Source organism: Melozone crissalis, unplaced genomic scaffold (genome assembly GCF_028551555.1).
Source record: "Melozone crissalis strain CALT ecotype California unplaced genomic scaffold, PUWL_Pcris_2 ptg000019l_1, whole genome shotgun sequence".
Taxonomy (NCBI): domain Eukaryota; kingdom Metazoa; phylum Chordata; class Aves; order Passeriformes; family Passerellidae; genus Melozone; species Melozone crissalis.
This window is the reverse complement of record NW_026535797.1, coordinates 29,639,530-29,664,707: the sequence shown is the minus strand read 5'-3', so window position 1 is coordinate 29,664,707 and position 25,178 is coordinate 29,639,530. Positions and strand designations below refer to the sequence as shown.

At 47.9% G+C, this 25,178-nt stretch overlaps 1 protein-coding gene across 3 annotated transcripts in view; it reads right to left on the bottom strand.

Moving 5' to 3' along the window:
- The window catches only part of ARID5B (AT-rich interaction domain 5B), a 114,359-nt gene extending 98,136 nt beyond the window's left edge, over positions 1-16,223 (bottom strand). For 2 of the 3 annotated variants that reach the window (XM_054277010.1, XM_054277012.1), the window contains exons 1-2: positions 15,731-16,042; positions 2,670-2,895 (exon numbers count right to left, since the gene is read on the bottom strand). In XM_054277010.1, the coding sequence (XP_054132985.1) occupies positions 2,670-2,895; positions 15,731-16,021 (517 nt within the window). In that variant the 5' untranslated portion in view covers positions 16,022-16,042. Of the gene's footprint in view, positions 1-2,669; positions 2,896-15,730; positions 16,043-16,158 lie in introns of those variants that run through there. The other variant, XM_054277011.1, reaches the window with a different exon arrangement.
- Positions 16,224-25,178: the final 8,955 nt, after the last annotated feature.

Sequence of the window (25,178 nt, the reverse complement as noted above, 5' to 3'; positions counted from 1 at the left end):
TGCACAGTGACACTTCTCTGGGTCTGTATCAGCCATGTTTTCATTTCATCCGGGTTATTTCACTCCCCACCACTCCTGGATAATGTGTGAAAACTGGTTTTGTTTCTTCTGTAAAGCTTTTTTGAGCTCTTTGCTAGGGATATAATTTCCTATTACATTTTAGAGCTTGATTCAAAAACATCTAGTAGGAAAAGCTACAGAATCTATTCGCTTTTATGGAATTTTTCTGTAATGGAAACATGCCATTTCATAGGAAAAAAGGGGTCCAGGAGATCATGTTGTTTATCTAGGCCTTTTCAACACCTGGTTCAGCAACTTCCTCACCTACAGCCAGGGTTAAACACCAGCACCAAGTGAGGGACCTTTGTGTGACAGTGCACTGTGCTCCTCTTACAGCTCTATTTTAAGAGGAAAGACTATCCCATCCCATTGTGCTGGGGACCTGCTGCAGAAGTGATTGCTAATAAATCTTTTGACCACCACAGCAGAGCGCTGCTCTGTTGGCAAGACACTGAGGACTGGAAAAGGTCTGTGGGCACACGTCCTAACAGGCAGTAAAGCTGCCCTCTGACAGCAGAGAAGAGACAACACCAGCAGCTCAAGCACCTCAGACACCCCACATCATGCCTCTGCCTCCAGCTGGGGACATGACAACTCCCAGAGCAATGTCAACCCTGACCAACCACTCAGAACAAGAGAGTGAATCCTCTTTGTCTCACCATAGATGAAACAAACACCTGAGCTCATGGATTGCCTACAGGACACCAACCAGGGCTGCTCCACCAGCTTCAAACATCACCACTCTTCTGAGTTTTTGTGTCAGATCCAAGAAGCAAAATAGGATTAAATTCTCGGCTCTTTCAAATGGTAAAAAAGTAATCTCAATCAATTCTAGATTTAGGAAATTAATTGATTCCCTTAATAGGCCGGATCAATTGTCTATATCAATGTATCTAGTCAGCTACAGGTCTTTGTGAACCTTTGGTTTCCCTTCTGTCAACCAGTCATTACGAAGATAAATGCAGTCATAACCAAACATTAGCCAAAATTCCCTTTTCTACAGAAAAAAAAAACCCCAATGCAACAATAAAGCCAGAGCCAGCAACTGAAAATGAGCAACATCAGAATGTGGGGTTATCAAAATTATACCATATAGTTTGCATTCCGTGAGCGTTTTCAGTATAACCCCTACTTTGAAAGGCTTAACATGCAACTATAAGCCTTGGGCTTAAAGATAATTTTCTCTGGCTCCTAGGGTAGATAATAGCAATTTCATAACTTACCACAAGGAGTTTTTTGTTTGTTGAAAACAAAAACAAGAAAACATTAGCACACAAAAGTTCTGTCTGAAAAACATTAAGATTCTTCTGACACAACAAACAAATGCAAATAAATGTACTGTGTAAAGATACCAGGGCAATAGCAGAGAAAATTACTGCATGTAATTATGAACTAGAAGAAACCACAAAGAAAAGCAAAGAGAGAAAGAATTGCATGGCTTATTTTTTCCCTGGACATGCAATGAAAAACAAGATCAACTTCCAATTGTACTTGAATCTTCCAACCTACACAGCTAATGGTAACATGTGAAATTGACACAATGATTTCACCATTTGATAAGATCAGAAAATGAGATGCAGAAGATAAATCTTCCAAGATAGATCTTCAGCTTCATGTAACTTGGCTTCCATGCCAACCTAGTCATGACACTATGAAACAGAGCTTGGCCCTGCACTCCTGTTCACATAGATACAAAAGCATGTCTTCAAATGCATCAGGCCTAGCTCTTAATTTCTTACCTTTTCACACATTATGGCCTAAACTTGATGCTTTTCAAACATGGAACATTTATTAAAAACTTGGCAGAAGAGAGAAATGTCCCTGGTATGCACTTCTAAGTGCCATCTCTGACAGCTGTTACACATCCAAAGTCCTAATCCCACAACCAGGCACGTCTACCAAGAGGAGACTGATCTCCCTTGGACCTGGGAACCCACCACAGGCATTACAGGTGTGAGTGCCTGTGCAACAGAGCAGTCCCACAGCTGCAAGCCTGTCTGCAACCACCCAAAGCAGCAGAGCTACCAACCTCCTTTCTGAAAACAGACAGGGGAAGAAAGCACAGGGCTGTGTATGGAGACAGTGGGGTGCTCACAGAGCCCTGCAGCAACACAAAGCCGAGAAGGAAACACCATGGAAGGGACACATCCCTACTGAATGTGACACAGAGCCAGCCATACAGAGTCAGGGCAAGCACCAGGAGCACCTATAAGCTCCTGGAAGATGGCACATGAGAAGTGAAAGGCCTTTGCCTCTCACAGGAGGCCCTAGGAAGACATGTCAGCCTGCTCTCCCCACAGTGCACAGCTCTGACCTGATCCCCCAGCCTGCAGAGCCCCAGGGAGAGCCTGGGACAATTATTTGTATGCACATCTGCAGGGTTTGAGCTGCAGTGCTCAAGGCCATACAGACAGGTATCACAGTGTTACCCCACACCAGTCTGCAAGGAGCTTGAGATGAGCTCACTACCACCACTCATCCCACACAGGTATCTCATGGCCACACCTCTGCCCCAGGCTCAGACATACCTTGGGAATCTGCAATGGCATGGCAGGATCAGGCTGTTTTCAAAAGACACTCTCCCATAAGAGAAAGTAAGGGATACTCACCAAGGTCAGCCTTTTCCTTCAGAATATCTTTGAAGTTCAAGCCACTGTTCAGTGTGGATTGTCTGTATCTTGTCAAGGCCTCTTTCTGCCCATTCTTCCCCACATCCATGGGCTGGACCGGCTCAGCCCGGAAACCACACTTCCACTTGGAGAAATCCGACTGTGCCCATTTTGCCAAGTCCTCAAGCTTCACAGTCACTTTTTCTGAAACAGCAATAACTTCATCCTGCAAGAAGTGATCAGATGAGAATACAACATGTCACTCTGGGCTCCCTGATGACTGAGAAACCAGTAATATAAGCCTGCACTGACTCCTGCAAAAGCCTGTCTTGCTTCAGGCTGAGTAATTTTTCTGTATCACAGAATAGCTAGTGCTTAATTTATTCCTCTTGCCACCTAAGTGGAAATATTAGTTGTTTACTTGAAGCAAATATACAGCATCTAAAGACAATTTCTAGAACCAGGGCAATGATCCTAAAAGGCATTTGAAATGCAGGTTGCCAAATCACATTCTGTATAACCCAAAGCCTTGAGGGAAAGTTTGCTTTTTAGGTGCAATTAGCTGCAAATGTAAAAATTCATGGCTGGATGACTAATGGTTATAGTTAGTCCTGAAATAAATGGACTAAGTAAATCTCAGATTCTTGGAACTCTGACTCACCAGAAAATTCCTATGTTTATGGTACATTTTCCCTTGGCTTATACACAAATATTGAATTTAACTTTTGTCCTTAAAATTAAATAAAACTGTGATGTAATCCCAAAAGAAATACTACATAAAAGTGCTTCCCACCAAAAGAAACTTGCACATTCTCATGTTTCTTAAAACCTTTCTCAAGATCAGAACTGTAATTTTTTCCCCCCTTCTAAAACATACATTCTAAGAAGAGCACTTAAACTTAGTTTAGCCTCCAGAACATACACTCAAATTAAACAGTCCTAATTGCTGGATTTTAACCTTCCAGGAATCAACTCCTCTCAGTCATGATGAATAAGCAGAATATTTTACAGCTGACTCCACTGAGCAAGGGATCAAGAAAGCCTCAAAAAATAAACAAACAAACATACATATCCAGCAAGATACACTCCAGATTTTTTTGTTAAAACAGCAGAAATAATTTATGTTGTAACAAGAGCTGGCTGTACACCACACCTTGCCCACGACACATTTCTAACACTAAATAAAGTTTCAGGTTCTTGAAATAAATAAACCAGAATCCAATTTTTCTCTCAAATAAACATAAGTATTTGCAAAGGGGAGAGAAATTCTTTGAGTTATTAAACAAAGGGAAAAGCACGATTGATTCTCTCTGTGTTTTTTTTTTTTGTCCACTGAACACATTCCTCAGGAAATAAAATACTGCTCAATGGAAAAAAAAAAAGAAAAAAGCTTTATTGTGACAAGTCGCATACAATACAAAACCTGAAGTAATTCTAGTGAAAAACCAGATCTGATATTCCTCTCTTCCTTATATAATACAAAACTGTTTTACAAGCAGGCACCTTCATTACATTTAGTGCAATAACAAATATTTGGTCAGAAGTGAACAGCATGTTTATATGCTAAGCAAGCTTGTAATAAAATCTTTTCCTTTATCGCTGCACAGCATAAGAGCCTCCACCAAACAACAAACAATAACAGTGATGCTTTAAATCTCTGTTTATGACAAACGTCAATACTTTGTAAACAAGCACTGGGTACTACAAAGTACAATTTCAATGGATGGTTTCACCCAATTTCATTACACCATCCACTTGAAATAAAAAAGCTGTAGTTGCTATGCATTTTATAGCTATTACATGGTGATTATTAAATGTCAGGATGGAAAAAAAATAATACATATATATAAATATCAGGCTGCCTGCAGACAGTCTCAGCAATTTCTGGATGAAGTCCTCTCTTAGGGTGTCGAATACCATCACCAGCTACTACACAATTTCTCATATTCCATACCAGAGAAATCTACTTAGCAGCAGTTTAAAAAAAAACCCTGAAAAACCAACAAAAACCTGACTTGGAGATCAGACATGCTTCTGGTTAAAATATTATTTTCCAAATAGCTCTCATGATCAAATGATTATGATTTCAATTACTAGTTTCTTCATATCCTTTCCAAGAACTGGTATGACTAATTTTGGCTGGCATACAAAGTAAGCCGAGCAGACAATTTATTAACCAAAAGAAAAGTACAATCACTATTACATCATCAATGAATAAACTTGTTTTTGAGAATGCAACCTTCGCACACACGCACATGATGTGGACACAGAAGGAAAAAGAAACTGAATTAAAAAAAAAAAACAAGACAAACAAACAACAACAAAACAAAATAAACAAAAAATGCCACAAAAATCCCCCCCCCAAAAGCCCTACTGTACCAAGGGTGAAACGATACCGGTGCACTCTGTCAGGCTGCTATGGAGGGGAACTGCAGAGGCAGGAGCAAGGGACCTTTTGGGGAGCTGGGGAAAGCACACCCCAGCCATGAGTTTCCTGTGGCAGCAGCACATCCAGCCACGGGAATCTGAGGTGTTCAGCATCCCCACATGGATGTGAGGGGCCAGAAAAACAAATACACAGCAAAAATGCCACTCTCTGCCATCCCTCAGGCCTCTGCAAAGTGCCACCAACATCCAAATACAGCCACAGAGTGCTAAGGGGTGCCCAGGATGGCACCAGGGAGCAGCCCAGCACAAATACAAAACACAGAAGGAGTCCATGCTGTCCCTGTGCTGTGACAAGGGCTCTGGGCTAAACCTCGCTCCACAGCTGCTGGCCCCTTGTCAGGGCCACCCGGCCACCTCCACACCAGCCTTGTCCCCAAGGACAGCTGGTCACCCCTGCAGCAGCTACGTCCCAAATCCCTGTCCCCAAGGCACAAGGCTGGCCTCCAAATCTCTGTCCCCAAGGCACCAGGCTGGCCCCAAATCCCTGTCCCCAAGGGCACCAGGCTGGCCCCAAATCCCTGTCCCCAAGGCACCAGGCTGGCCCTCAAATCCCTGTCTTCCCCGGGTACTGCCAGCGATCCCCACAGCGGCACTAGGGAAACGCGGCCTAGTTCACTTTTAGGCGGGAAATGGAAAAATGACCTGAACCGCCTCAGAGCCTGCCTTGGGCCGCCCTGCCAGTCACACAGCAGGACTGGACAGACCTGCTCCCTTCCCTCAGCACTCACTTGTGACCCAGTTCACACAGAATTGTCCACATTCTTCCCAACTCCTCAAGCGCTCCTCAAACGCTGCAGATCATCCTGCAGGCCTTGTCTGCCAACACAGACCTCACCCGTGTGGGACTGCATCTCCAGGGGCGCCTCACCATGCAAACACTGAGCCAGCATGGCAGGGGGCTCCAGTCTCTACTTGGTCACCCAGCCAGGCATGGCAGGGGCTCAGTCTCTACTTGGTCACCCAGCCAGGCATGGCAGGGGCTCCAGTCTCTGCTTTTGGAGCAGCCCAAGCCACATGCAGCTCCAGCGGGGTTATCTTGCCCACATCTTGGCAATCTGCTGACACCAGAGGTCATCTGCCCTTGCACCACAGCACCCAGAGGTCACCCAACTATCTCACCAGCTCTGCAATTCCAATGTGCCTTGCTGCGCTTTCGTACATTCTTCAGCAACCTTTCCAAGCACTCAGCCCCAAACTGCTGTGGTGTTTAGGGGGTTTTTTAGAGCAGCAGGTGACAAAGGGGTCCTTCTCCTTTTTGGTTAAGCCCCATGTTACAATAAAAGTTGCTCTGGGACCTGCAGAGCTCTACCAGCCATAGGAGCTCCTATATCCCTGTGGCATCAACCACTATCTGCTGCTGCAACCCTTCTAGAGAAAGCCCTTCAACAAGATGACAAAGGAATACAGATGTTGAAAAAATAAAAACCAGGTACACAGTGACACATGACTAACAAACCTTTAGAAGATTAAAGAAATCTGCTGTATAACCCTCATGTCATTCATAATTATATCTCTGTGTAAACATGAAAAAACACCCACATAGCAAACAGTGCATATATATCTCTATCTATACAAAATCAACTCATCATGTATTAGCTATGCTCTGAAGTGATATGTTTATGAGGTCTCCATTGCACAGTTAAGTCTTTAATTACCATTTTTTCCTGCTACAGCAAGAAGAGAAAACAACCAGCAGAGATTTCAACTCTGCTCAGGAATGAGATTTTATCCAGTGGACCTGACCAACTGGTCAGTGGCCCAATGGACCAATGGTCTCAGCCATAATGTTGTCTAAATCTCTAAATAGGCACTGACTATAGAAAGTGGCACTTTTTTAGCTGCTTCTATAAAAATGGTTATTGAGTCAGCCTGTAATTTTAGCATGTCTTGTAAGACTTCTGAGCACAGTACAATTCTTTCCCCTATCAAGTAGAAAATGGGGAGATGGTTAAGAAAGATGGTGACACAAACCCTTCTCATCCATCTCTTATTTTTTTAAGAGCACACTGGATTTGCATTTCCAGAGAAGTCATCCAGGGAGAAGAGGACAGCATCTTCTCGAGAGCCATTATGCTTAAATATTATGTCACTGTTGTCTAAGCAACCATCACAGCCTCGTGAAAGCACAGAATGCTATATTGCCTGACTCAGCAGATGGCTGAAATGCTTATATTCAGGGAAACAGGTCAGGTAGTTATAATAGCTTAAAGTAGATAATTATTTTTTAGAAGAAATATTAACTCTTACAAGGCAGGGAGTCACAGGGCACCACAGGGAGGTCATACATCTTGATTGCACACCCACACACAGTACATCACAACTCCTTACTCATTGCCAATAACTAGAAAAGATTTATATTTTAGAGACATTGAGGCAGCCTTAAAAGAATTACAGCAACTGAGATATCTCAAAATTTTGACATGATGAGACTGTTTTCACTCCAGTACTTCCAGAGGTCATTTAAGGAATTCTGGAGGGCATGAGCTAGTCAAACACCTGCTTGGCTGTCTCCTAACATCAAATATGTGGCCTAGAGAGAAACAGGAGATGTACTGTAAAAACTCTTGCTGATAATTACAGGAGACACTGTATGTCATTTATCTGATCAGTATGATTTGCATTAGAAAACATCTTCAAGCCTTTTCTGTGAAATCTTTAGCACAGTAGATAGCTGGGGATGCGTATTTTACAACCCAGTACATTGCTGATGAAAACACATTCATCCACAGGAGCAAAAAATACAGTGTGACTCTTACAGACTGCATTCACCAGGGATAACAGAACTGTTATTTCATTTGGGCATAAAGGCCTCCCTTATCCTGGGCTGGTTTTACACCCCATGTATATTTTAGGGGTTTGCAATTGAAGTGAAAAGGACCTTCCTGTACCATGTGTATGTAACATGGCAGTTCTTGACTCAGGAATCCAGTTCCCTGCTCTAGACCCCTTTGAGGAGCAGGAGCCCATGCTGCAGACATGTAGAAGGGAAGGAGAGAGCTTGTTGCCAATAAGCACCTGTCCCACAGGAAGGCTTTTACCTGGATGTTTGAGGGAAGTACCATCAGCTTTGTATGACAGCACAGTTAAAACAAAAGGTCCTGATCACAGTCTTTAGTCCAGAGCTCTTCTCTGCCATCCAGACATGACCAGGGCACTGGGACAGCAGAAGAAACCAGGTCATCTCAGTTCAGCCCTAACCCACCCACTCAAAATCACTCAGGAACCTGAACCCAGGTCTCCAGAAGCATCTCCTAAAAGCAGCACTCCTTTCAGGGATCATACTCAGCTTTAAATGGGGAAAGAGCATTTGTACAGGGCTGATCTACTCTCAGAGACTTCCCCTAGAGTAAAATGGTCCTGTCTCCTTACTGCCAGTGGTGGGCTGGGAATATGCACAAAAGCTTTTAAGACTGCAGAACCACAAACTAGCTAAAAAACTTGCTGTGTGGTGGAAAAGGCCTGGCTCTGGGATGTGCCCTGCTCAGCCTCCCTTACAGGGCACACAAAGGACTCTCCTGCTGTAAGCATGCCGCAGACCTGGGCACAGCTCTGTCGGGTGGGAATTGCTCCTCCTGTTCCACAGGTGGGATCACTGAATGACAGGGAAGCCTCACAAGAGGCTGCAGAGCTTGGCACAGGCAGGAGCAGCTTTCTTTCCCCTGACCCTGCTCAGAGTGCTGCATTTGGGGCCATCTCCTCATGCACCCCTAGTCCAGGGCAGACAGAGGTGTCCCAAAGGATTTGTGGAGCACAACTGACTGCTGGGGTCTGGACCTGTTCCCTGGAGGCACCTACATACAGGGACCTATAGAGACCACTGCTTTCCACCCATGAACCTATGGGGAGAGCCTTGAGAAGGGAAACATGCATAGATCAGGAATTTACCTGGCCCACTAGAGAATTTTAAAGAGGCCAAGGCAGAACCTTTCATCTGTTAATCCTTTCCTAATTACTTTAAAGGGCTATAATGATCTTGTTAAACTCAGGTGACAGGTATTTCCCCAGCCTAAGCACAGCTGCACAGAGCTGTCTGAAACTCACACTGATGTGTTCATCCCTTCTTCCAGGGTCCAAAGCCAAGAGAAAAGACCAAATTAAAAGGACATGGCTGAAGCACGTGAAGCCCTATGGTTTTTGCTTTCCCTTGTATTAGCAAGCAGCATTTTCCACATGACTCAGTAATTCCAAAGCCAGACACGCAAAATGACCTGAGGCAGAACACCACCATGTCTCTGCAGGATGCTTTTTGGGGTCCTGGAAGTGGGGTGGAGATGGGGTGCACAGAGGGATGGCTGTGAGCAGTTAGACATGACATTTCTACTGTGAGCCTCCTTCTTTGTGACTGGGGTGTTTTTTTCTCCCTCCTCCCACTCCCAGCCAGAGGTTCAAATTGAATTTATATCTGTCATTGCAGATAGAAGTTCTGACCAAATAGAAAATAAGCTTCAGTCAAAATGTTTTGCCGTCAGATAGCTCACAGATCTCAAAGAGCTGTTTTAGTTTAGGCAAGTTGACAAGCAATTCATTCCTAATTTTGCCTACTACAGTAACAGTACGAGAAGCTTTCCTCATAGATTACATAATTATATTTTTTCTTAACAAGGAGTACATGGCATTAGCAGGTTTAAATTATGCAAGCTTATTCTTTTGTCTTTTGTTATATTGTGTTCTATTGTGCTGGTAAAACAATATGTGCTTTAATTAGCAAATATCTGTAAATAATTTACTTGCTTTTCATACAGCAGAACAATGGAGCCAATTTTCACATACATCCACTGAGCATGTCTAGGGGGTTTCTTGCCAGAACCTTCCATTGTTCAGTATCTGTATCAATCTGCCCATCATTAGCAGCTAACGTTCAACAACCCAGTAAGACATTAAAGTTTTGGCCCCCAGGAGTAGCCCCAAGCCCCCCAAATCCGAGGCTACGCTTTGCAAAGAAAGATTAAAATATCCAGAAAATGAAAACAAACTCTTTTATTATCTATAACCCTGGCACCTTCGCATAGAAACATGGACGCCCGCCAAGCATTAAGGTCATTGGATTAATGCCATAAAATGCCGATGTTCATCTGACCTTCTGACTGCATTTTAGCTACAAATAAAAAGCTCAACTTGATACAACACCATGAATCACGCGAGTGTCTAGGCTGTGCAGGGTTAACGCTGGGTGTGAACCCACACTGCACACGCACAAACACACACACGCACACAAAGAAAAAAAGCTCTTAAATCACGAGTGGATGACTGTTCAGAGACTTCAGGCATTGTTATTTTGAATGCGAATGAAAGGGCCAGAACAAGCATTGCAAGAATATTTCAATTATGTATTTCCCAGAACTACATCTCTGAGCAACTAATGCAAATATTGCTCCCATAGCAGTAGAACTTCTTCCCGAATAAAAGCATACGAGAGCTTGAATCAGAACATACTTTCTATATCATTCGCATATTGTTTGAATATTATTAAAAATGCAAAATCTATGTATGCGTTACTCTCCTGAGCAATACAGTAATTATGATTAAGGGACAAGCAGCACAAAACCAGCCAATTTATCTTACTTGCGCTTAGGAATACTATTGTGTAACTAAGCAACTAAAGACAAAATATAGTCTAATTAATTCACTCCTATGCTTATTTAAAAGACACAATTAGAACATTTTTATTTTCCAGCCTGCACAGTATCTCAACATGCTTGAGGGTGTACCATGTGAGGCCTATTATTCTCCAAAGACAAGAGTTTAATGTTTAGTGCCACTGATCAGACTGGGAACAGCAACTCTGGAAAGCAGTGGGTGTATTTTACAGTCTGAATGCACAGGGAAGGGGAGGGAAAGGAGAAAGGAAATAAAATAAAAAGTTGGGTTTGTTTTTTTTTTTAAGGAATCTGCCTTAAATGACTAGATATTTCAGATTGTTGGCTAATGGCTAGCAACATGTGGCTTCTCTGAGTAATATCATTGCCCCGTCCTTCCTTTGCCAGCATATGCTACTGGTGGCAAGAGAGATAAAAATATACAGAGTGGATATGCAATTACCAAACCCACGATATTTTATGACAAATGCCATTTCTCTAACACTGCTATTACAGTGTGACTGATTTCCAAAGCTGAATTAATTTGAGCAAGTGTACAGTGGAGATTGATGCTATTAGCATGATTTTAAAACACCCTTTAATAATCATAATCTGCATGTTTGAAACGTGTTGCCATTACCAGTGTTGACAGATACGAGCATAAGGCACACACCATGGAGGCTAAAACGAGGCTATTCTCATTTCAAATAAGAGCGTACAGATTCCTATGTCTGTAAAAAAAAACCAAAATCCATTACTGTAAAAAGGGAGTAGCACATTTTTCTAGGGGGGTGGCAATAAAGCAGTGCTCTTACAAGACACCATGCCTGGACCAGCCTATGCTACCTTTAGGCACTGTGGTAGGACCCCCACAAGTCAAGAGCCCCAACAAAATGAACCAGGCTTTCGAGGGATGCTGTCAGCATCTATCCCAAATTGAATAGAGAACAAAACCACTGATTCCCTTAACTTTCTGGAAGAATCTCTTCTGCAATTATAAATGACACACATTTATGGAGTGACTTCTTTTTTTTCCTTTACCCCAATTAGTCTGAAAATGCAAAATACTTCTAGGGAAATAATTACAGGAAACTAGCTCTCTCCTCTCCTCTCTATGAGCAACGCTTACTCATGTAAATTGCTTGCATGAGTAAGGATTATTTGCAAGGCGAAAAGCATTGCATCAGATCCCCAGTTTGGGAGAAGAGATGAAATCAACATGAGTTCGTAGTAAACTTTGCTGCTGATGAATGAACCAAAGGCAGATCCCCACTGACAGTCCAGCCTCAATGGAAGCAGCGTTCACCACGATGCAGAGCAATGCAGGGAATGTCATACCATGCAAAATGAATTAGCTGCTTGTTTAGGGTTTTTTAGGAATTGTATGCATCACATCAAATACCATCCCTGGACTTAATGATATCAACTTTGAAATGCATTTTTAAGCCTAGTCTAACTAATGCCAGCACCTTTAAAAACATGAAAGCACAAGGCACTAACAAGCATTTTACTCTACAACTGCTTTTGCAAAGGTCAGTCATTCCACAGCCCCACACCACCCCTTGGAGCACAGAACAGTAAATGAGCTGGAGGAAGGTTTGCCAAGACCTTGTGAGCTGGAGGGTGAGTCCACCTCGTGCCCCCTGAATGCCACAGGACCTGAGCAGGCACTTTCTGACAGCACACAGCTTCTCACACTTGGGTGCCAGCAAAGCTGGGGGCCTGCTTTCCACATGCACCCCATCAAACTGTTTCAAACACAATGGGGTGCCCTTAAAGGTGCTCCCTCTGGATCTTCATAGGCCTCCAGGCATCGTGTTCTGACCCCTGTGTGAGGCACCTGCCGTCAAGGAAATCTTCCCTGCCCATGCGGAAGGTGACACGGGACCCCAGCAGACCAGAGTCAACGAGAAAATCAAGGCAAGGTGGTGACTTCCTCCACCAAAAGACCCTGTTTTGGTAATGGCTCTGTAAGGATGGAGGAGAATCACTTCTTCCCTGCTGGGGGGAAAAGAGACACTGGCTCTCTGGCCAGTGTTGCACCTGCTGCAGTGTCTGGGCTCGATGGTGAGGTGGGAAGCAGCGTGCCCAGGCTACCCTGTTTTGGAAGCAGCAACAAAGTTTTCAGTGAAGTAGCACAAAACTCTTCTAGTTCACCTAGCAGTGGCCTCCCAGGCGCTGCTGCTCTTAAAAAAGTGTCTCTACCCCTGGTCTGAGCATAATGCCTGAGCTGGTCCCAGGACATGCTCTTCACGCATGTCTCCTTGGGATGCAATGAGCATCAGGGTCAGAAGCATCCGTACCTGCTGCATGTGAGCAGACCCATCCCACATTCACCATCCACAGAGTCCCTGGGAAACAATCTCTGTCAGCTCCTGGCATCAAAAGGGAGTTTCTCCACTGTGGTGATGGGGATGCTGAGCCTTAGGTGGAAAGAAGGGTACTGAAGCGGAAGCACACCTGGGCTTGAACCTTCCCTGGATCTGGGCAGTGCATGGAAATATCCGGTTTCAGCGGCACTCAGGGTTATATTTAAATCTGGATGATGAATTCAGCTAGCTATAAAAAGACTTATATTTACACTTATTGCTGATTAGCTCAAACATTTGGCAATCAGATAAAATACGCCATCAGAAATTTGTGAGTAACAGAAGCATTACATCCCTCCTTGCAGCCACTAGCTGAATACTGTCACAGTGTCAGTGCTGCTATTACGGAAAACAGGCAGCCAGCTGCTTCTCTTAATCACGCCGCTAGCGCAGGTAGCTGCTGGAGACTGTGCCTAAATCTCTGGTGGGCTCGACCACAAGCCTGCAATTCAGCCACTTGCTCCCCTCCCCAGCCATTTCAGTGACAGCCCTGTCACCCTTTGCCTCGGACACCACAGGTTCGCAACACACGCTTGACCACGGGCTCACTCCATCCCTACTCCCTGAATGCACAATGAGGTATTTTATCCCATCAGCAATCCCACACCACAAATAAGGTCCCCTCTGATGGCTACAAGCCGCATCTGACTCGAGAGCCACATCTCCTCCTGCAGAAGGGGCCCAGGCCAGAGCTAGGAAGCCCCTTGACCCCAGAGGCGGCCCTGCTGCCCCTCTGGGAACCAAGACGAGTGTCATTTACCAAAGGGACTGGGACCTTGGAGTGCCATGGGGAAACAGCTGCCCCTGCCCCCCAATGAGAGCAGTTACCCCAGCCAGCCAGCACCCAGCTTTTTGTCTCTCTGCTGCCTGCACATCCCCAAGCACTGCTCGGATTGTTCCAAACTATTAAAAATCGATCATAAAAAATCATTCCTATTTCTATAAACAAGTTAATGGAGTAAGTGAAAACAAAGTACATTTCTTAATGGGAGTGTTATGTTGCCCTCTCTAGGCCCTGGCTCTCAGTGCTGGTTTCTGTAGGCTCCCTGCCAGAGAAGTATCACTCAGAGCTGTTGCTGTTGCTGCTACTCTGCTAATGAATGACTAACTTAGGCCAGAGGGGAAATGACATCACCGGGGTGTAAAACACAACTGCATTAGGAAACTTTTTACCTGCTTTACATTTGTCATAATTATTCTACACAATACGGCCGGCATTTGCATAATTTCAAGGCGTGCCATTATCTTAATTGAAAATTGTTTTCATATGGTTGAATAATGCAGAATGACATCAGTTAAGCCGCAATGAAATGCACAAGTATAATCACACGGCTAATTACCAGCGGTGTTTGCATGTAAAAATAAATAAAATCGTGCGTATTATTAGGAAGGTACATGCAGCTGAGAACTCTCGTACCGGAGCAGTGTTTTACTCGTAATGGTAGGATTAATTTTCTCTGATGTTCCTACCACAGTAACATGAGCTGATCATTAAGGCGTATTAAAATGATTTGTGTCCCTTTCCCCACCCCCCTCCCTTCCAAATATCTTTCATTTTACACACACACGAGACACGCAGAGGCACAGTTTTAAATAGTCACCACGGGCAATTTCAGAGCATCCATTGCTCACTGTCATCTCCCTGATTCTTAGGAAAAGGCTCCCTTATCTCAGCGGCACGCACAGAAAATTAAAGTGAAGAGGTGGCAGCGAGCGAAGGTGGCTCCGAGACGCGTTTCGGCTGCGTACGCGTGTGTGCGGGTACACGGCTACGCCGGCACCTACAGCCACGCGTGCCTCCGAAACAGCCCCTGCGGACAGCCCCCCCTTGGACCCAACGCCCGGCATCTCCAACAGAAGTTCCCCCAAAACATCTCGTCCCCCTCCCGCCTGGTCTCCAGCCCCTCTCGGGGACCCTCGCCATCCCCGCAGGCCCCTGCCTGGGTACCTCACCCGTCCCCCGCCCCAGACTGAAGCAATGAATTTGAAAAGCAGATAACGGGAGGGCTCGGGGCTGGGGCGGGGCGGTGCGGGGCTGCGCGGCCCCATCCCGGGCTGCGCGGCCGCCGGCGGAGGGTGCCGGCGCGCAGCGCGTTTGCGCCGGGAGCGCGGCGGCTCCGAAATACGCCCAGGCATATCTGCAAGTTATTTGAATGTATTATTCCCTTACCTGTCATTTATCACTTTATTCAACACGTCCCTGCCAGCAAGAGAGCGTTTGATCTCCCTCTGCCTCCATTTCGTAATTTCCGCCCTCTTAAACATATCGAATACTTAAAAAAAGCCCCGAACAATATCGAAATCCCCCCAACGTGTTTTTTCCCCCGCCCGCTTTTCCGTGTGTTTTGCTTTCGGGGTTTTTTTGTTTTGTTGGGTTTTTTTTGTTGTTGTTAAGCAGAAGGATAGGGCGAGCTCCGCACACACTCCGCTGCCCGCCGGGTCGGGGCCGCCCCGCACCCCGACCCCCTCCCTCCTTCCCCCCTCCCGCACAAGTTCCCGGTCAGCGCGCACCGGTGCGCCCCGACGGCGCGGCCCCTCCGCGCTGCCCCGCCACGCACGGCGGGGAGGGGGACGCGGGTGGGGGGAGCCAGGAGAGGGGGGAGCCGAGCCCGGGCATGCAGGTGGGGACGGGCGCGGGGGAAGGGGGGGCCGGCGCCGCGTTTACCACCTCGCCATGGTCACTGGTCCTGCCCTGGGGGGTGTCCTCGGGGAGAAAATAAAGTTTGGCGCTGGAGAGAAGTTGCCGGCTGGTGCGCTCCTCCCAGAGCAGCTGCAGCTCCGCGATGCAGGCGGGCTCCTCCGCGCGGCACCGCACGAAGAAGAAGTCGCCGAGGGAGAGGACCCGCGCCCGGCCGCCGCCGCGGCGCTGGAAGCGGAACGCCCTGTAGAAGACGTAGGGGCCGTGCGAGCCGCACGGGGCGCCGACCCACTGCGGGGAACAACAACACGGCAGCGGCATCAGCGCCGGCTCCGCGCCGCGCCGCGCAGGGGCAGGAGGAGGAAGAGGGCGGCGGGAGGGGAGCGCGGGAGGGAGGGAGGGGGCTCCGCGGCGGCGGGGGGCGCGGGGCGGGGCGGGGGCGCGGGGCGGCGCGGTACCTGCAGTGCGCTGCGCTCCATCGCGGCTCCGGCGCGATTGAACTCAACATTCTCCCAAACTTGTTGGCGTGAATGGAGCCCGGCAGGTCCTGGCAGGGCGAAGCCGGCCCCGCCGCCCGCCGCCCCCCGCCGCCGCCGCCCCCGCGCCGCCCCGCCGCCGCCGCCGCCTCCCGCCCCGCCGCGCGCGGCGACGCCCCCCCCTGCCGCCCGCCCCCCGCTCCGCCGCCCCGCCGCCGCCCCGCCGCGTCCCGCCGCCGGCGCCACCCGACGCCGGCCGGGCCCCCGACGCCCGGCCGGGCCGGGCAAAAATGCCGCGGGGCGGCTGCGGGCCTCGGGGGCTTGGCGCGGAGGCGGCGGGGCGGCGGCGGGGCCCCTGTCCGCTCTCGGCGATTTTTGGGGGGCCGAAAGGGCGGGCGGGCGCGCTGCGGATCTGACAGGACCTGCCCGTATATGTCTAATATAAAGACCATTTCCTGCGGCGCGAGGGGCGCTGCTCGTCCGCGCGCGCCCGGCGGGACCGCCCGCTCCCACCGCCCGATCCCGCTCCCACCCCCGGCAGCCGCGGAGCGCACGGCGGGGGCTGCGCCCCCCCTGCCGCCCCCCCGGCGGCCGCGGAGGGCGGGCGGCGTGTCCCTAATTTATTTATCGCTGTTCCCCGGGAAGGGATGGAAAGTGGGTTATCGATTATATAAACACATCAATATTCATGGCGCTGCGCGGAGGGACGCGGCTCGGCCGGAACATTCAGCGCAGGGGGAGGGGGAGCGGGAGCGGGAGCGCGGCGGCGGCGATGGGCGCGCTCTCTCCGCGCCCGCGGACACGGGCGCGCAGCGGCACGTGCCGGTGCTGCCGCCGCGGGCCCGGGGCGATGGCTGGGCGGGCGCGGAGGGGCGCGGGGCGGCGGACAGGTGGCTGCGCCCCCCACCCAGAGGGGCGGCCCCTCACCTGCGCCCCGCCCGCCCCCTGCGGCGGCGCCCCGCGCCGGAGAGAGAGAGCCGCCGCCTCCGCGCGTCCCGCGCACCCTCCGCTATCCCGAGGCGAGCGGCTCGGGGCGCCGCCGGGAGCCTCAGCCGCGGGGAGCCTCGGCCGGCACCGCGGGCTTCGCACTTGGTCCCGCAGCGGCGCAAGGGCCGCCCCGCAGCGCCGGGCACGGAAAGTTCCCATCGGGGCTCCGGGAGCTGCATCCCCGCAGGTAGATGCTGCTGCGGCTAGCGGGCTGCGCGGCCTCCCTCGCCCGCGGAGCCCCCATCCGCCCACCCCTGGACAAGGACGGGCGGGTCATTTTGGGGGAGCTCTGTCCTTCTCGCCCTTTTCCCTGGGGCTCCATCACTGTCCGCCAGCGCAGCCAGCCCCGGCTCCGCGGGGCAGGGGGGGATGGAGCACTACAAAGCGGCTCCGCGGGGAGCATGTCCCTCCGCGCTTTCCTCAGCAGTGGCACTTTCTTCCCAATTTTTGGCTCATTCCTCTCCCAAGCGCTCTCCGCAGGCCCTGATTCCAGGGGGAGGAGGGCAAAGGCGGGCACAGGCTCGGAGCCGCCCCAGCGGGGCGCCGTGAAACGGAAACAAATAAATAATTAAATAAGCAAATAAACAAACGAACAAATAAATAAATAAATAAATGAGATCGTTAATAATGACGCCAGCGGTGACGTCAGCGCCGCGTGCATCACGACACAGCGCGCGCCGCGGGGGGCAGCAACAAGTGCGGGCGGCGCCGCGGGCAGGGCGCCTCCTAGCGGGGGCCGCTGCTGCGGTGCGGACGGCGGGGCAGGACAGACGGACAGCGGTGCCGGACAGCGCTGTGGGTGCAGAAATCCCGCTGGGACCGAGGGGCCCTCCCCGCTGCAAGCCGTGATGCTCGGTGGCGGGAACCCCTACGCGAGGTGCAAGGCTTGCTTGGCCCCGGGTAGCGGGAACGGAGAAGGCGCGGGAATTTGGGCAGGGTTCGCACCGGTGCCATGAAGATGAGGGATTCATCTTGACAACCTCAGCACCCAAACCTGGCTAGGATGCTTGGTGCTTCTCAAAGGGCAGGCTGAATTTTTCCTGGTTCCTCTGGAGGAATTACCAAATCCTTACAGTTTGTAAGAAGTTTCACCTTTCCTGCCCTTTATCCTTTTGAGATGCCCCGAGTGCTTGTCCGGGCTGTGGCCTCACGGCTCGTACAGCGGTGAGAGCGCTGTGAGCACCGGGGGCAGGCTGGGATGCTGCCGAGGGCAGCAGGAAGCCAGTGGGTACCGCTGCTTGGGCTTCCACCCAGCACCAGCACTGCTTGGATGGGCAAACCCAGGAGAACAGCTCAGGAGAGCTGCAAATGGCAGCCCTTTTGGCCAATAACGTCACTTTGTGCTTGGGAGCTCAGTCCCCTGGAGGATGTTTGTGCGGGGCTGGACAGGTATGAGAGGTGATGCAAGTGAGACCCACACTTCGATACATCCCTGCAAAACAGGGAGTGCTGCTCCATTTCACCCTCAGTGAATTCCTGACCAGAATTACACACATTTCTTCTGCAATTCACCTTTGTTTTCACTGACCTTGGCATGTTTAATCAGGGTTATATTCTCACACAGATAAAACAGTCCTCAAACAATTGTTACAATATTTTGGGCACAAACAGGTTTGTATTTTTTTCTTCATTTTCTTTATCTCAGGCAGGTAGGGCTGCTCCTTTCCCACCATATATAATCAAGTAGCAAAGAGAACTTCCCATCTCCATTTGTGCCCAAATCCCTCTGCTTCTACCCCAGCAGCTGGGGCCCAGGCACTGTTGGCAGCCTCTGTGCCAGCCCTGAGCTCCTCCCCACTGCATGAACCATCACTCACAGCTCTGATAGTTGCCAGGTCCCATCCTTCCCACCAGCCACAGACTTCCTCCAAGCATCCCTCCAAATCATGGTGTTATATCCTCTACGAAGAAGGTGGATGAGGCTGAACAACCAGGTAAGAGCATGCTTTGGTCCTCTGAGCAGAGGGATGATTATCCATCCCTGCAGGATGATGGGAGGCAGGGGTTATGCAGGATGGCCCAAGTCACTGCTCCATGTACTGAGCTCCTGCAGGACCCTACCTAACCTTCAGCTGTAGAGGAGCTCATTGTCCATGGGGCAGGAGAAAGGGCCCAGCATGAACAAAAGGAGGGTTCACCTTCCATCCCCATGGCTCCAGCCCCCAGCCCTTGGTGTCACTTCATCTGGTGCTGCTGGCTCGTAGGACCCTCAGCATCCTGTTTAGGTTGCTAATGTTGGTAGCATTTGGAATGGGATAGCAACAGAGGCTGTGGCAGTGCAGAAGTGTACATATTCCCAGCAGTGAGGGCATGCATACTCATCATTGCTCTGACATCAGTTTTATAGAAGCCTTCCCCCTCCCCCCTAGAAAACTCTTTATACTTCAAAATAATAAATACAAAAAATACAGAGCCTGTTTATAACAGAAATTGAAATTCCACATATTATCAAAAGTTGGATTTTGTCCTGCAGGCACTGAATAAGTTTCTTCATATGAATATTTTGTAACTTTCTCTGGCCAAAAGAAATGTGCAAAATGTTGTAATTTTTCTGTGCCTTCTTTTGGACATTCCAAGTTTTTGCTTAAGCTTCTCATAAAAGGCTATTTTCAGTGAAGAGGGGACAAAAAAAAAAGCAGTCTGCAGTATATTGAGTCAATAAAGTAATGTAAAACCATAAAACACAGCAACGATAATAACAGAAGATCAGTAGATTACAAAGGAAATAAGATGGGGATCAAACAGAGTGGTAGCTGGAAATGACTGCATAGAAGACAAAATAAGGCTGCTCCTAATAAACAGCCAAAGTTGGACCAAAAAGCATTTGAAGCATTAATTTATTAAATAACCTTATTTTCATGCCTTACAATTAAAAATAGTTGTGGTCAGGCATGTTGGGAGACAGGAAGCAATTGGAGTCTTGAAGCCCGGCTTTGTGCTTGGAAGGGAACACAGCCTGATCCACGCTGGGATGGGCGGGCTGTGCCTGCACGGGGGGGCAGCCAGCAGTGCTGGGGGCTCCAGGCCACTTAGTGATTCTCTGCTCACAGCTCTTCCCTCCCAGGCCTTTAAGACACGGGGGAGTTTTATGAGGAGTGTTCAGGGTGTGAGATGGAGTCACAGCGGGAGCAGGGGCTGTGAGAGTGATGCCAGCCCCTGCTCCCACTCAGCACACGGGATGGGGTGCAAAGCCCTGTGAAATTGCCATGAGGCCCCATGTTCAGTTCAGCAGGTTTTGGGATCAGTCTCTCACTTTGGGAGCCCTTTAGATCAGATGTATGAATCACCAGCTCAAAGCATTAATAATGCCAGGAGTCAGAGCATTTATCTTCCCTTCAAAAGATCCACCAGCCCCAATAAGTGACCAAACCGAGCAGAAATCCTACGTGAGATCAGCTTACAAACCCCAGTCTTCAATTCATATGTGCATTTGGAATTATTTTTATTTACCTTGCGTTTCTTTTTGCTGCCCTGGCATTGTGTGTTTTTAATTCCCCCATAGCACTGCTAGCAGCTCACCTGGAACGAGCACCCCACTGCCCCAGGGCTCCCAGACCAGGCTGCTTAAAGAAAATACTCATCCCTGAGTATCAAGATATTCAACAATAAAATAGTGACTGGTGGCACATGCAGAAAGGAGAAGGGTGCCCAGATGGCTGCAGAGTATTCTGAGACCCATAACAAGGGGTGCAGCCATGGGACAGGAAGAACCAGCAGCTGACTAGCCCCCAAAATAGTTGCCTTACTCTCACAGTAACTGAGCTCCAGCGGCTGCTAACTGCTGCCTGCAAAGCTGGTTTCATCTAGTGGCACAGAGTGATGGGTCAGCTAAAACAGAGCCCACACCATTTCTGCCTGATTGGTTGCTAACCAAATACACTTTTCAGATGCTGTTAATTGAGTCTGATGAATTTTGCTCCAGTGGGACCTATTACGGGCAAAAATACAAGTGACATCAGAGCCATAACTCATAAAAATCAAGTCCCTGAATTACATCTGAGAGCAATATGAAAATGCAAGTGGGATTTCAAATGGTATCAAATAACTTTCTGTCATACCTTATTAATACCACAGAGCTAATAGAAACAGCTATATTATCATCCTAATGTCATTATACATATATAATACACATGCGCGCATACACACAAACACTCTGTGTAATTATAACAACATTATTTTGTTCACGTGGCCTGAAAAATGTGATTAGATGGTGGCTCTGAAATGGCAATATTCAATCAGGCACAACTCGGATATTGGCTCACAGCACAGTCTTCTACTTATGTAAAATTATGTCTTGTTACGTGTGGTGGTAGCGTGGATGGCTGTGGGAGAAAGAGGGAGCCGAGGCCATGGAGATCATTTCATCTCATGTTACAAGGGCTGAATTGTCATTTTAAAGCTGGAATGCTGATACTGTCCAGCAAGCAATCCCTGGCTATCCTTTCCTGTGTGGATCTCTCAGAAAACATGCTAATTTATCTGCTAAAGATAGCTGCCTTCTCACTAAATCCTGAAAAAAAATTCTCTACTGGAAATGTTCCTAAATGTGACCAAATAATTTCTTTTATAATCATAAAGCTTGGAAGAGCACGTTGCCTGGTAGGACTTTAGATGGGCTTCACTTTCCAAACAACGCACAGGAAATGCCATTTCACATCCAGCTCCTGGCAAATAATTTACCTCAACTGTTTTTAGTGAAAATATACCCATGTGCACATATATATATATATATCCCTGCATGATAGGGATAGCTGGGGCTGAAAATATCACCAGAATGCCAGGCCATATTTACCCAAGTCAGTGGTCAAAGCAAGTTGCTATTCTCAGTGTGCCAGATTTAAATCGGTTTAAGTAAACAAGCTGACCTCTTTCCACTTCGCAGGTCTGAGCTGTTGTGGCTTTTTTCTTTTTCCTTAGAAAATTCCTTTTTTAAAGAAATTTGGTGGGCCCCAGAGGACCGTAAGCAGTTGTCTCAGAGGGAGCAGTCACTGCTGCTGGGGAGCAAGTCAGGGCAAAGTGGGCTTTGCACAAGCCAAACTCAAATTTTGCTTTGTTCTGCCCTGCCATCATATGAAAGCAGGATTTCACCTCCTTACTGACTCTGACTGCCTTCCTAATGCCTAAGTGCTTATGACAACCCTTGCTCATCTGTTTTGGCATGAGTTTTTCTGTTTTCCCCAGTTTGGTTTGTGCAACGACATTTGATCTCCCAGTTATTGAGATCTTTCCTGCCAGCTCTAGAATGAGATGCACTGACACAGAGAAAGCCTTCCTGAGGTCCCCCTCACTACCTGCAGGGCTAAAGTGTCCACCACCACAACTTGCTCTTTCCTTTGTATGTAGATTTTTTCCTGGTAAGCACTAGCAGTCTCCTCTGCAGTTATTCCCACATCTTCATCCTTTACCTGAGCTACAAATGTCACAACAATGATGAGTCAATCATCTGGTACAGTTTAGCGACATTTAACCTTTGGCTAAGCTATCTTTGAGCCATCCTACCTAAGCAAGGCAGTTCAGCAGACAACCTGCTGCAGACTGCCCCACACTTGGCTCCCTTCCTGGTTTTGCCTGAAAACAGCTTTTGGCATCTGGTGCCAAGTGGCAGTGGAGGGGAAAACAAATCAGAATAGCTCCTGGTACCTCAACTCTATGGCCTGAAGTGTCCTTCTTGTCTCACAGTGTCCCAGGTCACTGTGGTCCCTTGCACAGGGGGATGGACATTTCTGCACCTCCTGCTGAGGCACCATTGTCAATAACTACAGGCTATAAACACAAGATGTGTGTGGTAAACACCGGAGAGGATGCAGAAATCATTCCTCCTCCTCTCCATCCAGGTACACATGTCAAACTAAAATACTAGAAGGGAAATGGAATTAATCTGCAAGTCCAGCTTTGCCAAACACAAGGGGTTATCCAGCTGCTGTTTCCAGGGAGCAGGAATTGTGGCCATACCAGAGTCCTCTCCTCCTTTGCAGCTCCTCCTTTTCTTATCCAAGAGAGTGCTGGACACATTTCTGAAGTACAAGAATCTCTGAGGTCTAACCACCATGGATTCAGGCCCCTGAGGATGATAGTGTTGGTGGGTTTTTTTTAAATCCTCTTGAGAAACAGATGCTTTGTCTCATCTTCATTATACCTAGCCTGATTTATTTTAATTTCTCTGGGTATCCGGAATACTACGATTGCATAATCTCATGCACATGCCTTTAAAAGGAAGCCTTGGCTGCAAAGCCAGGAAGGCAATGTTAAATACGGAAAAGGTACTATGCAAAGTCTCATTTATTTTGAAAATCACTGGAAAGAGTTCTACTGAAAATTCAGAGCAAAACATATGCCACATTTGAATAATGACTTTGAGAGGTGCATTACCTAGCTTAGCAATAAAAAGGGATCTAAAAATTGCAGTCCTTCAAAAAGATCTCACTCCTAAGCCCTGAATTTTGGTGAAACCAGAGGACAGCATGGTCCTTGGTGACAGCCACAGGGAGGCCAGAGCTGGCTGCTGGGCACTGTGCCTTGAGTCAGCACTTCCACCCCTACCAAAACTACCAGAAAACAGCAACCCAAGGGAAAAGCCATTCTGAGCAGAATCAGTGGCAAGCACAGGCTCAGGACAGCAAGAAAGGAGGAGGCCTGATGAGATCTGCCCTTCCCAAGTTTAGGAATCCAGAGCTTCATCTCAATAAAACTAAGCAGGAATAACAGGACTGCAGAGAAATACCTGAAGATCATCCACTTATCTTATCTGATGCAGTGCATAAGATGCCAAATATTATCTGCTTGGGAAGAAAAAGTCTGCAGAAGCCTTATTCCACTTAGGAAAAAGTAGTATTTCAGGTACTTTAAACCTGGACCTAGAATAGGTCTTTATTCTGAAGTTGTGTCCATACCCTATCTTATTAAGATGCTGCTTTCCTGGAAAGAGATCCATATCCTATCAAAAACTTATTCTTTATCTGTAATTTTTAAAGTTATCTCATTGAACAAATTAATATCTGCCTTAAATACTGTTCCTGAAGAAGCCAATATGATTACTCTGTGAAAGAATGTGACAAAGAACTAAAAAAACCTCTAAAACCTGCCCTTATGTGTGGCTTATTTACATGCTTTCCTGTCTTCTAAGGAAAGGAAAAGCCCTGAGTTTTATAGGCTACCTACACTGCATTACTTATTTAAAAACATGAAACTGAGATTTTATTTTGCAGGAAACAGTCAATTTGTCCTCACCAGTCTTAGCATCCACAGAGAAATGTACGTGTGTGCTCTGTGCCCCTGGGAATACCCCACATGTCCTTCACAGGCGAGGGAGGAAACCATAATCATATCTGCTGATTTTGAAGGAGAACTGTGAGCAGTTTTCACTTGGCATTATCTGAGATGGTACTAGATTTGTGTAGATTTGGCAGTACCCATTTGCCATGCCAGACTCCAGAAGTGCAGCCAGTGCTACCAGACCTGGCTGGCAGGTGCTCTGAGGGGCTGTGAGCAGGCAGCAGCTCTCCAGTTTACAGGATACACCTTTAAACACCCACCAATTTACTTTGGGTTTACAGAATTTAATGAGATTCACGTTTGGGAGAAGAAGCCTGCAGAGACTATCAGGAATATTAATGTTAACACAGGAGTTTATTAGTGCCTGTATGTTGAGAAGTGGGTAAGGAAACCCTCTGGGGTTTGTTGCACTATCAGCAATTATCGTGTGAGATTTCTGTTCCTGGTTTTCCTGCTGAGAAGGCTTGGGAAAAAAGACTTCAAGACTGGTCTTTGGGCACTGTTTGAGTTTTTAAGTCATGTGGATGTTTCCCCCATTGCCTTCTGCAAACCTCCATTTCTCAAGCAAGAGCCAAGGGCTTTCCCTGTCCATCCCTCTCTGGAGATTTGCCATTTTTAGCTCAACAAACCCATGTGCCTTATGCTTGCAAAATTCCTACATGCATCTGCCAATTCAGAGAATAAAAGTAACCCTCCAGGAGTGGTTCTGCACATCTGTTTTGTTCACGTCAAGGCGAGCTACA